The 12,600-nt window shown below is 51.0% G+C and overlaps 1 protein-coding gene across 3 annotated transcripts in view; it reads right to left on the bottom strand.

Moving 5' to 3' along the window:
- The window catches only part of PBX1 (PBX homeobox 1), a 130,385-nt gene that overhangs the window by 5,773 nt on the left and 112,012 nt on the right, over positions 1-12,600 (bottom strand). For 2 of the 3 annotated variants that reach the window (XM_084266157.1, XM_084266156.1), the window contains one exon: positions 3,805-3,894. In XM_084266157.1, coding sequence (XP_084122283.1) covers positions 3,805-3,894 — 90 coding nt within the window. Of the gene's footprint in view, positions 1-3,804; positions 3,895-5,345; positions 5,459-12,600 lie in introns of all 3 variants that reach the window. The other variant, XM_084266155.1, reaches the window with a different exon arrangement.

Below are 12,600 nucleotides of genomic sequence, written 5' to 3'. Positions count from 1 at the left end.
ATTTCCACAGGCCTCACAGCATTTTTGTCACCTCCACCAAGACTGCTTGGCTCTCTGCCTGGGCCTCCTACGTGGGGGTGGGAGATGTCTTTCTGATTATTTTTAAAGGACTATTCTGCTTCACATGGAGGCCACCTCAACCTCCCACCTCCTGGGCCAAACCTCTTTCCCGCCACAGCTGGTAGGACAAACACAGTGGAGAATGCAGCCTCATCTGGCCATCACTTTGCAAGGGTCTCAGGCATACAAAGGCATCTCTGATGGATGGGGCTTGGGCACCAAAGTCCCACCAGACCAGCTTCCCTACATATCCCAACTTGCCATCATGATGGTGAACCGTACGTAGCTTGCTAAGGAGCAGAGAAACAACTTTCTTTTCAAGACCCAAACCCTTAGAGAAGAGGGTCTCAGCACAAGCAAGGAGGCCCTACAGGTACCAGTGCCTGATACTTGCTGACAGAAGTGGATGGAAAGCCCAAGGGCACAACCCACCACTGACTGCTGCCATCACAGCAGCACAACAGCACTTTTAGATCAAAACCCGAGCACTCTGATGGACTTTAAAAATAGCTCTTCATTTTAGACTTTGCAATGATCTACAAATTAAATTAAGCCCAAAAAGAAGTTTCCAAAATAATTTTTCTTGAAGGTGACTCTAGCTCATTCATCAACTAGCAGCCAGGGGACATAAACCACTTTTAGGGTCACTGGGCAGGAAAGGGTGGTGTTTTGGGTTGGGCCCTTCCAGAAGATCGTGGCAACAGAGATCCAACTTCTACTGGAAAACCACCAGAACCTGGGCATTTAAATGCTCTGAAGCCCCCAGTGTCAGGGACCCCTGGCTAGGTACACACACAGACCCCCCCAGGTCCAGACACCTGCCCCTTCATCGTGCAAAACCCCCAACCTCAAAGCTTGCAGAAAGGGCTGGGTCAGGCCCCTAACACCCGCCCCCCACTTCCAGGTGCAGGGCAGTCCTCAAGACAGGTCCTGCCTCTACCACCCCTCTACCACCAAAAGCGTTCCTGTCCCTTGCCAGGCCCGGTGCTGCCCGATGTGGTTCCCACCCACTGAGGAGAAGGCGGCTGTTCTCGCTCTGCCTCAGCCACCGCCGCAGGTCACAGAGATCGTGATGGCTGGGACATCGCCCATTATCCTGCTAACGATGCAGAACAGACTCCAGCCCTTCTCGCCCTGCGGAGAGGTCTGTCAGCCACGGAGCTGCAGAGCTGTGGAGGGAACTGGGCTTTGGGTAGATTCTGCTCCTCAGCTGTCATGACTTACATGCGTTTAAAGATTCATCCTCCGCTGAGGAAGGCAAACCCCGAGCGCCATCTCCCCTGCCAAGGTTTGCAGCGGTGAAGCTGGGCAACCTGCTGCTGACTTCCCAGCCCTGACGGGCTCCGGGGATGACTTAACCTCAGCCCCGTGTAGACATCTTTGTGACAGGGCTCTTGACTAGGTTTCGGCTCATCTCCTTCCAGCAGCTCACAGGGATGCTCGGGTGACGCGAGGACGGCAGCTTTCTGTGTCACCAGCAGCTTTCCTCTGCATCCCGCTGCCCTTCCTTGATGTGAAAGGGTTCAGGGGAGAGGCAGGGAAGCCCTGCCTGCTGCTCTGACTATGAGACAGCCACCCTGCCTGCACCCAGCAGCTCGCCAGGACCTTGCCCAGGACCAAGGCTTCCCAGAGGGCATCCACACTTCGGGATGGATAAACTGGGATTTGTCAAGAGACCAAGCTGGATGGGAAGAAAGTAAAAGCTACAGGGAGGAGCATGCTGCCTAGGATACAGGGGAAGCAAAACCTTTGGGGACAGAGAGACAACCCAGAAGATGCTTCCAAAACTATCTTCCCAGCTCTGGACACCCTGCCTTGCTTCCCATGCCTACCACAGCTTTATGGGGAAATAAGGAGTCACCCCCAAACGCGGGTGGTTTCTTTGCCCACTTTCCACCCTGCCCCTCTCTGAACAACATCCAATTTGGGCCATTTTGGGCTCCTGCCCTCCCTTACAACCAGCCAGAGCAGCCATAAGATGCCATCATGCCAGATGCCCGTTTGGGAAGCACAAGGGGGGGATCGCTGAGCCCCTGCCACTGCCAGCTCACCAGTGCTGCTTGTTCTCCCACTGCAGGACCAGTATTGGTTCCACTATTTCTTTCTTCTCTCCCCCATCGCACCCTCCCTGCTTGATAATCCCCAGCAGCAACTCCCCCCACCCCCCCAAATTTTGGCTTAACTCAGCCCACTGTTATTTTCCAAGCCAACTGCAACCGTAATCAGCTCAGCCTCTTTCCTTGGGGGTATTTTAATTTATACAAAAGTATCATCTCTTATCATGATCAGCCTGCGATTCATTTACTCTCCAAGTATTAAAAAGCCAGAAAGGGAATAAATTCAGCGCAGGAAGAAATTAATGTGGAACGATAGGCTCTTTCATGTGGCATTTCCAAGCGCCGTTTTTGCAACAGGCTTATGTAATGAGACATAATTATCTGCACATGTTCAATTACATTACTTCACAAATCCTCCCTGCCTCTGCCTCCTGACGTCAAGCCGCCCGCTAAGCCACAGTGCCTGCAGGAGAGGGGAGTGCGACCCCCCGTCCCACTGCACCCTTACCCCTGCATGCTCTCCCCATGCTGGCGGTGGCCACTCGCATGCTGGTGGACCAAAGATGGTCACACACAAGGTGATGCATGTGGCACAAGGCTTGGCTGGGTGATAGGACTGGATGGTCCACCCATCTGGGCTGCTCAGCCACAGGACCACCATCCCACCCAGAGGACCATCACCTTCCTGCCCAAGCATAAGACCACCCTGCCAAAACCTTCAGCCTCCTCGAAAGGGACTGTGGCAGCCAGCCAAGTCAAGGGCCAGCCGCCCCCTCCTCCTTGCCACCCCGGACACCACCACCCACTCGGTGCTCACAGCCTCCTTTTCCAGGCTGCCCTCCTCTCTCCCAGCTTGCTGTCACCGCCGCTGAGATGGCGGACGATTGATCTGAGAAATGAAGTTGGATTGCTGTCCCGAATCTACACTGGGTTCTCCTTGTGTGTGTCTGATCGATTTCCCCCTGTGCGACACAGCTTGTCGCTACGAATTTTCATGCTAGTCAGAACCCGCCAGCACACCCAAGAACAAGGAGAAGATGCTCCAGAGACCGCCCTCCCCCTCGTATCCTCCCCCAGTCCGGTTGGGCGAGGCTTGCTGGGGTTGACATTGGTTGGCTTTGTTGTGTTTTGCTGTTTTTCCTCCCCCCCCCAACCCCCACCCCGCCTTCCTTTTATTTGCTGCTGCCATCCCCATCGCCACTGTGTTTTCAGATGCTTGGCTGGGGATGGGTTATTTTTAGATGGCCGCTCCAGGATGGTGCCATCGGCCTCCTCACGGAGCCATCTCTGGACTGGGGCGTGCGCGGTGACATTCCCCACTGCGGTTCCATGAGGTGTCACCTGTTTAGCAGCTCCTCTCGGCCGAGCGCGTGTGGCCGCAGGTGCCAGGCAAACGCTGATCGGCTCTGACAGTCCTAGACGCCAGCTGCCTGCACAAAGCCTGCCTGGTCGCCACTTTTTTGTGGGCACAGCTCTGCCGTTGGCGTGACCGATACAGAAGCAATAAACTAGGTGACCGTAAAAGCAAAGACAAGTCCTACTAAGTGGCATTCTGAGCCCTATGGCTTTGAAATAATTGGGAGTGAGAGAACAAAAATGAAAAGGAAAAAAAAACCCAACGACTCAACCCAACAACAAACCAAAACCCAAGAACCCAAGACCCTACTTGTTATTGTTTTTTCCTTACACTGATGCCCTGCGGACTATACATCTGACTTGCTGCGAGTCCGTCACTGTATCCTCCTGTCTGGCTGATAACATGGCGAAGGGTATCCACCTAAACAGACCAACGACAACAGAGACACAAATTAGAGTGAGCGAAAGGTTAGTGGGCAAAGCTGCTTCGGTTCATCTTTGCCAAGATAAAAACAGAACAGTAATAATAATAATAATAATAAACAACAACAATAATAATGATATACATTTAAAGAAGAGGAAAAGAGAACCACCATTTGCTTCATGGTGAAAGTCAAGCCAGAGGACTGCTCCTGCCGCCCTCACCACCCCCCGCCTGCCCCATCAGCTCTCCTTGGTCCCAAGGCTTTTGACCAAAAAAGCGGAGAGGGAGAACAGCAAGGATGGGGTGGAACATTCTGGAGCACATCTCTGCGGCAGGCTCCACCCTTGCACTTGAGGACCCATGTCCCTACCCCCATCCACTCTTCAGCCTCAAGCTCCAGGAAGCTCATGGCAGCGGAAGGAGATCCTCGGACTCGGCCAAGTGCCTTCGTTTCGGAGGGCCCAAGAAGGGAATATACCTACCATGGCAAAGGCACTGGCAGCTCTCCTCTGGGTGCCCCGCTCCTCTCCCTCCACTCTCCCAGCCCAGCCCCAGCAGTGGTATTGGTAGTGAGCACGTCCTGTTGCTCACTGACAGCACGCTTGTTCTGCATCCAGCACTGCAAGGAGAGCAACCTCGACTTTCGAGAGCTCTCCTTGCCAATGCAGAAGTGTCAGAGTGGCTGTCATCTCTCAACAGAGCCTTAGACACCAGAGTGGACTCATGGCACGTCTAGACATCAGATGGGAGGTGGGAGATCTATTTTAAGGTCTGTCTTTTTGCCCAAAGCACGGGTTGATGATTCAGTAATGCTGCTCAAAGCTCCCTCATTCTGTCTGGCTGGTGTATACCTGGGTGGTGTGAGTGCCTGTGCTCTGGTGAGGTGGGGAGATGGCAAGGGGTGGCTTTTAGTTAAAAAAAAAAAAAGTCTAGCTGGACATTTGAGCATTTTTCGCCTTTCAGCAGACACCTGGTTTGGCATCAAAGGAGTAAGTGGAAGCCTTGAAAAATGAGACACCAGTTCAAACATCTGGCCCCTTCCCTTGGAAGAATAAAGCAAGCAGAACCTAAACCTCAGCTGTTTCATTTGAGTTCATGCCTGTTCTCCTGAACCTCCTCTCCTCTCAGTATGACTATCAAGCCAGAGCCAAATGCATTCACAAAGTGTGGGCAAGTCTCCTCAAGACCATGGTTGGTGGTTTGGTCGGGTGTTTGGTTTTGGTTTCTTTCGGATCGATTTTTGGGTTTGTTTTGGGGGTTGTCGCTGTTGCTTTTTTCAGTTGGTTGGTTGTTTTTTTTCCAGTTTGGTTTGCCTTTTTTATGGGTTGGTTGGTTGGTTTGTGCTGGTTGAGATTTGCTCTTTGCGACGGGAGGGAGAAGTGCCAATACAATCAAAGGCTCCTCCAACACTAATGCATTCACTGGCAGTACATCGGATGGGTCCCTACCTGTGACTGCACGTTGGCTCCAACCTGGGCCCCTTGGTAAGAATCCCCATTGAGAGACTGCACGCTCATGAACAAATCTCCAGAGTTTGACATGTTAAAAGAACTGGAAGAACCTGGAAAGGAAAGAGTGAGGCACCTGAATCACAGAAAGGAAAAAGATCCACCCCATGACTCTCAGCCAAGAGGAAGAAACAACATGCAAAGCAACCACAAAAACAAAACACACAGTCAGGTTAGTAGGATGAAGAACAGAGCAAGCAAAAATAAATAAAGGATGCACTCTTGAGGTTATTCAAAGCCACATGTTGTTACAGCTCAATGCCAAGAACATTCTTCAACAGCTCCTCAGCTGGAGGAAGGACTCTTCATGCTTTAGACCGAGTCAAACAAAAGCCAGCCTGGAGGACCTGGACAGCCCTTTCCCTTCATGTCAGGGCATCAAAATTCTTCAGGCAGCTTTGAACGCATTGGTTGTTGGAGGTGTCCACCCGGCAGACCGCCCCGGAGAACAGCATCACCCAAGGAAGCCTCGCTACGGAGAGCGGAAGCCTTGGTGCACACCACTGCTGCTTCTGAGAAACTCAGATGGGGCTGGGTGAGTCTGCACCGGGCTGCTCTCTGCGGGATGAGCACATCCAGACACCACCCAGCACCAAGGCTGGAGCTCCCACGAAGCCACACCGGGAGCTCTGCGAGGGAGTGGTGCGTGGGGTTTGCCTTCAGGACCCATCACTGGTGGCAACAGCAGTGCACCAGGAGCAAAGGCTCACAAAAACCTGAAGGTACCTGGTCTAGACTCCCAGTATCCATCACATTGACAAGTGCCTGTCATCGTGATGGGCCACGAGAGAACGAAAGGGTGTCACAGCCAGAGGGAGCTCTGTGAGCAAACTCCCCATCACATGCACCAGTCGCCACCCTTATGCTAAAAAATTGTAACGGTGAGGACAAGTGGGTGGGATCATGGGGCAAGGTGGGGGGAAAAACATGGAAAGAAAAAAACCCACCCAACAAACCCGCCTTCAAACAAGGCTTCAAGATATCTGAGCACCTCCTCAACTACTGAATGGGAGAAACAAACCCATCATGTAACTGGAAGGCAGGGGAGGAGGGAATGGAGTTAAAAAATTTAAAAAAATAATAAAATAAAAGAGGTTTTATGGGATTATTTTAGAACTTGTCGTGCAGATCAGCGCGTTAAGTGTGAGACAGCTCAACGTGCAAGGTTTGGTTATATATATATGACGTTAGCCTTGGAAAGGAGAGACTTCAGGGGCCCAGGTCAGCTATGCTTTCAGCTCCAACCCCAGATACACTCTCATCGTCTCCACTGCCACTTCCAACTTGAAAGACTGGCAACCACAGTCCTGGTGGAGCTGCCCAACTATGGCTCATGTGTATGCCTTGGCAATCCCCCTCCCTTTGCTGAGAGGGAGCAAACGCTCCGAACAGACCGCGTGTCTGCCCTGGAGGTGGACCAAGAAGGAAGCTGCCTCCAAGAAAGATGAAGGAGCAGCTGGGAGGTCTATGCTGAGGACTTCACATTCTCTAAACTCTTTGCGGCTCTCTGTGACTGGCTTGTTTGTCAGGTGCTGGCACTTCTCAGAATTGAAGGAAAGCAGAAATATCAGTGCTGGATACAATGCCCAAGCCAGTCAAGAGACTCATCTTGAGCATAGCGAGTCAGGGATGAGGACCCTCCCACTGGTGCCTAAGAAAAGCAGAGCCAGGAATAGCTCCTTGTCGGTGCTTATTGTCAACCCTGCCCAAGCTGTGCCAGAGTGCAATCCCGCAGCGCTGCGTAACAGAACCGGGGCTAGGCAGAAGGCAGCTGTAGGCATCACCTCCTCTCTCAGCTGGCAAAGGGCTCCTGTCACATCCCGACCTCGCTGGTTACTTGCTATTTTAAAGGCAAAAAACCTATGGAAATGAGGTGGCAGACAGAGGACAGCCCAACCCTGACACCGCTCAACTTCAAAGCACGAAGACGGGCACGTTTTGCCTGCACAAAGGTGTTTCCTGCAGGTTTTCTGAGCGATCGCTTTGACCGCCAGCATAAAAGGACAGCAGAGTAACGTGGCTTCACACTCCCACAGTGGCTGAGAACCAAAAGATGCAGAAAATATTCTCCTGTTCCTTTAAGGTGAGCAGAAACCTTTGAGACCACAGGAACAATCAGCAGCAGATCTGGGAAGAGGACTGGGGAATCCCTGAGCATCCCTGGCCACCTCTACCACTCCAACCGCAGCAGAGAAACATCTCATTCCACCTTCCCCTACCCAAACCAAAATCCTAACAAGAATAAGAAATAAAAAATGCCATCAACTTATACAGCTGTTTTACTGAAGGTTAACAAACCTGGCTGGAAACTCCAGGCTGGGAAGGAGGAAATAAAAATAAACAAACATCCACGAACTCCAGTTCTGAAGAGTGTCGGTGTCCTGGAAATCACGAGGAGCGCTGGAGATGTCACTGACAAGATATACACTGCTATTGGCACGGGGTATTTTTACAATATATGTGCATATCTGAATGGTAAATACGTCTCGCCGCTGATGCGGATGCGAAGATAAATATGCGCATAGCAATGGCCCCGCGCGTACAGATGCGCCCGTGTCGGAGGCGTAATTGCAGAGGGCCCCTTGCGCTGCTGCTCTGCTGCTTCAGCACTCTGCTCTCCACGCACTAGTCATGTATGAAAATTACGATGGCCCAAAGTCTCAGAGACATGGCTAAGAGGGCCTGATGCACTGGGGTGGGAGAGGGGGCAGGAACGCCAGGGAAATTAACACTCCGGTATCCTCCACAGAGATAAGATCTAGGAATACAAGGCAAATCCTTCCAGCAGAGGAGGATCCATCATAAATATAATCTGTCCCTCCAGAAGGCTCCGTTGCGAACACACCAAAGGTTTTCAGTGGTCATGATTTGATCTGGGGCTCCCCAGAAACTGAGAGGGAACAACTGTCTTTGGGCTAGTGAATCCATGAGGGAAGGGCTCTTATATTGGCACAGAAGTTCCTTGATGTTACTGTGTGTAGACAAAAAAACCCAACCCCAAAACCTGAAAACCAACAACCAGAAAAGCCGATTCTCTTACTAACAAAGGTTCATCTTCAGCATCCAGACAACTTATCAAACCCACACCTATCAGCGCTACTCCTTTGTGTTGAGTTTCTACCAGCAGCTTCAGAAAGAGCGGTGGAAAAGGTTAAACAAGCTATGGGTACTCAGACCCTGCCCCTGGGTGAAAGCCTACATCAAAGCAGTGCCTGCAAAGAGGTCTCTCCCACCCTTACGTGTTCTGATGACCAAAACCCACTTCACATTTCCTCCAATTCAAAAATCATCACAAGGTTCACTGCTGGTATTTCTTGCCCCACTTCTCCAGCTCCTCAGAATGCTGCTTCTTCAGGCTTCTCTGATAACCACTCTCATGTTTTGATAGTCTCCGCTTCCACCTTAAATTTTCCCAGACTTCTAACAAGTCCTTTTCTCTAACGTATCTCACAATTCAAACTGCATCCAAGAAAAAACAAACATGGTAACAACGCTCATTGGAGCTGACATCAAGCCACACTCATCTGCTGCCTCAAACCACCTACCACCAATGAGACAGAGACCCAGCACACTGAACCAGTGAAGCTGACTTTGGTCACATACCTAAGACTCCTAGTTGAAGTCACTGGCAATGACTTGCCATCCATCAAGAGCATGGAATTTACCCCCCCCCCAACTCTTCCTTATGTCTCTACCATGGTCAAAGGTGAGGGAAGAATCTGATGGACCATGTACCTCCTCAGATTGGCAAAACCACCGATGTAGAGAGGAGGTCTAAAAGCCTGGGATGACCCAGCAGGACATTTGCTCTTTTTCACTTGCCAACCAACACTCCAGGACAGCGAGACCATGAGCAGCAGACTTTCTCTGCTGAAGTAGGATCCTCTGCAGTGCTGTGCTCTGCACAAGTGATTGCCACAAACAGAAGAAGGCAGAGAAGATACAGAATCAAGCCTGTGCCTGATGAAGCATACCTCCAGAAAGCACGATCCCCTCCACCAGTAGCTCAGCAAGATGATTTTTACAAAACAAAAGGATAAGCAGGAAAAAAAACTAGCTCAGGACAATTTTGGCCGCTCTGCATGGAAGATTTCATTGGATGTCATCACCTATGTGCGGCCCTTGAGGACTCCGGTTGGCAAAAGGGTCTGTCCACATAAAACGGTTTTCATTTGCCATGTGGTATTTGTGCTGAGATTGTCCAGGCAATCATAGCAAGGACGGGGAGTTGTTAGCCCAAATGAGCCAGACATCTCAGTGTACTTGAACATCTGGCTGATAAAGCCCAACTGTGCATACTCAGGATGAAAAGGTGTTTGACATTCAGGCCTGGGTGACTGAGGATGGGGGACCCTGCTTCGAACGTGCCAGATGGCTAGACAGATGCAATCCTTGCCCTTGTCAATGTGTGGCCAATCTCTTTGACTGACTGTGGCCATTCACCGATCTCTGGTAACATGGGCATCAATGCGGAGAACAGATGGGTCTGCGTAGCCACAGCAGAAATGAATTTAGCTTCTGTCCCAGGTCTCGTTGCATCCATTTCCACCTCTTCTTCCAATATCATGGCCCTCCAGGGACCACACTGCTGGTTGCTTCTTTCTCATGACCTGTCCTCTGCCTACTCTCTTTCTGTCCACGTGCCCTACAATGTGTTTAAACCAAAAGGTCCAACAAATTCCCAGAAAATCAACTCTTTGTTCAAACTCTTTCCTCACCAAAGTCTCAATCGATATGAAAACAGAAAGAAGTCCATGGTGTAAAAGAGAAGGCATCATCCACCTTAGTCCTTCGCCTCTTCTTCTACTTCACTGCTCCTCCAAGTGCAATTTTGGCACATCCTGATGGCTCACAGCCATCCTCCAAACCTTTCAGACAGGTGTTTCAGACCTAGGGTCTACAGGTGGTGCTTCTTGCTTCTAGCACCTCCAGGGCAACCTGAAGCAGGAAGGTCACCCAACTTCAGATGTCCTCGGGATGTGCCTTTGCCCTACAACGTGACAGTGCTTGACTGAGCTTACATTCACACAGCTCAGCTGAGATCTCAACCTGGGATGTCACTGTTGGAGATAAAAGCCTGAGGCCCTTCCAATTGTTTCCTAAGGAGAAGAAAGTGGCTTCTGGGCCAGACAGCTGGAATCTGGGCCAGGAACACTTCCCTTCCATCAGAAGGATCTCTACAGCCCCACAATCTCCCCTTGACACGCTGCTTTAGCACTGCCGCCACTCGAGGCACGTGAAAAGAGGTCGATGTTTCTGGAGTGCAGACAAGTGAGTCAGAAAGAGGACCCAGGAGCTCAAGCCTTACACGTTAATAACAGGGCTGTTTGTCCTTCCTTGAAAGCGTAGTGTTACCCAGGGACTCTCCGAGCTGTTTACTGCAGGGTACTGGCCAATTTATCTTTGAAACAGCCGCGTTACTGCCTGTGGGGAAAGCGAAGAAGCAGCCTCGCACCAGAGCACTATTTAACTGGGCAGGCACTGGGGAAATGCCTATTCCACTACACATGGGCCAGATCCAAACCCATACAAGCAATGTGAAGCTCTTCCCTTGCTATTCCAGGCCTTTAGATTGGACTGCAAGTGAAGAAAGAGGAAAAGGAGAAAAGCTGTGTCTTTTTGTCCCAAGCTGACGTGGGCTGCAGAACAGCATGGGCTACAGGACAGCATCACAGGGGGCAGGTATCTCCTGCAAAACTGGCACTTCTGGTCTCTATCCTCCAGCCTTTTCTACACAGGGGTTTTAATGTCAAGAGACTCCACCTGACCACATATTTTTGAGTTGAGCTGTTTGGAAAGGATGAATGTTTTAAAACTGCAGCTAAACCTTCAGCAGTCGCAACAACGGAAGGAGAAGAAGGGAAAAAATCCAAAACCAAAACCACATAAAGAGAAGAATCAAACCAAATTCCTGCAACCCATCTGTCTCTGCAGAACTCTGCCTCATCTGCTGAGCTCCTGGGCTGAGCGTGAGCAGGCAGCACAGCTCACCTACCACAGCCCTGAGGGAGGACGACGTGGGAGAGGTGCCTCCAGCAGTATTCCTGACCTGCAACATCTCCGCTCCGGGTGGCTCTGGGGGCAGCTCCCTAGCAAGGAACATATCCCCTGGAAACTAAGGTGTTGTCTGTAGGGACTTTTCCCTCCCTTTACCAGTTGTTTCCACACAAGCCACACAGGCCAGTCCCGGTGAGGTGGGGACAAGCTCCTCAGTGCAGAGTGATCCAGCACCACTTGCCACAATAGCTCGTGGGTAAGGGACTGCCTTCCTCCTCCCACTGGGGAGCTGGTCTGTGAGATCAGCCAGAGACTCACACCACTGGCTTACCCCCTGTGTTTGACCCCTGCCTCTGCTTTCTCCACCTTACACCCAAATCCTCCAGATCTGGGGTGTGATTCCTCTGATGCTTGTTACAGGCTGGTCTGCACTCACTACAGAACCACATCCTGATAGCAACCAGCGCAGGGTACCACCAGTGCTCTACTTCACATCCAGCTTCTCCTGCTGTCCACCATCCCCTTTGCTTCCGCATCGTTTCCTTCCTCTCAGCAGCCTACCTGGCAGCAGCAAGCATCATGCCCCAGGGAAAGGCTACACATCAAGCACATACCGAGCTTGAAGGCACAAGGGTGGCAGGTTCCCACTCCCCCTCCCACCCCTAAAAAGAAAACAGGCACACAGATATTTGCATAGATAACAAAGTACACGGCACCCATGAAGTTCACTTTTCCCCACCCCCCCTCTTTTTAAACAAATCCCAATTTTCCATCACTTTCAGGAGTAGACCACAACCTGCTCGGGATCATTTTTGGGTCAGCTCTCCTCCTGGGATGTACCACGCATGATCTAAGCATTGTTCTCTAGCAGAGGAGTTGAGATCTGGGCAAAGTGCTCTGTGCTTTTGACCCTCAAAACAAGCAAATGGAAACCACAGCAAATGGGTAGGAAAGGGGGAAAGGGAAGGGAAGGATCCGTGGATTTCCCTGGATCATGTCAACACAAAGGGAAAATAAAATTCACACAGGGCAGACTCTTGCAGGTATCCAGACACTGTCACATAAGCAACCAAAGGTAACCACACCAGAAAGAGAACCGAAAAGTAAAGATCTACCCAAACCAACCCCCAAAATGGCATGAGTCAGGACATCCCAGAAACGCTGGGGTTTATCCATTAGGGTCACCCATGCTTTCGGC

The sequence above is a fragment of the Gallinula chloropus genome (assembly GCF_964237585.1).
Source record: "Gallinula chloropus genome assembly, chromosome: 6".
NCBI lineage: Eukaryota > Metazoa > Chordata > Aves > Gruiformes > Rallidae > Gallinula > Gallinula chloropus.
This window is presented reverse-complemented; position numbering and strand designations above follow the sequence as displayed.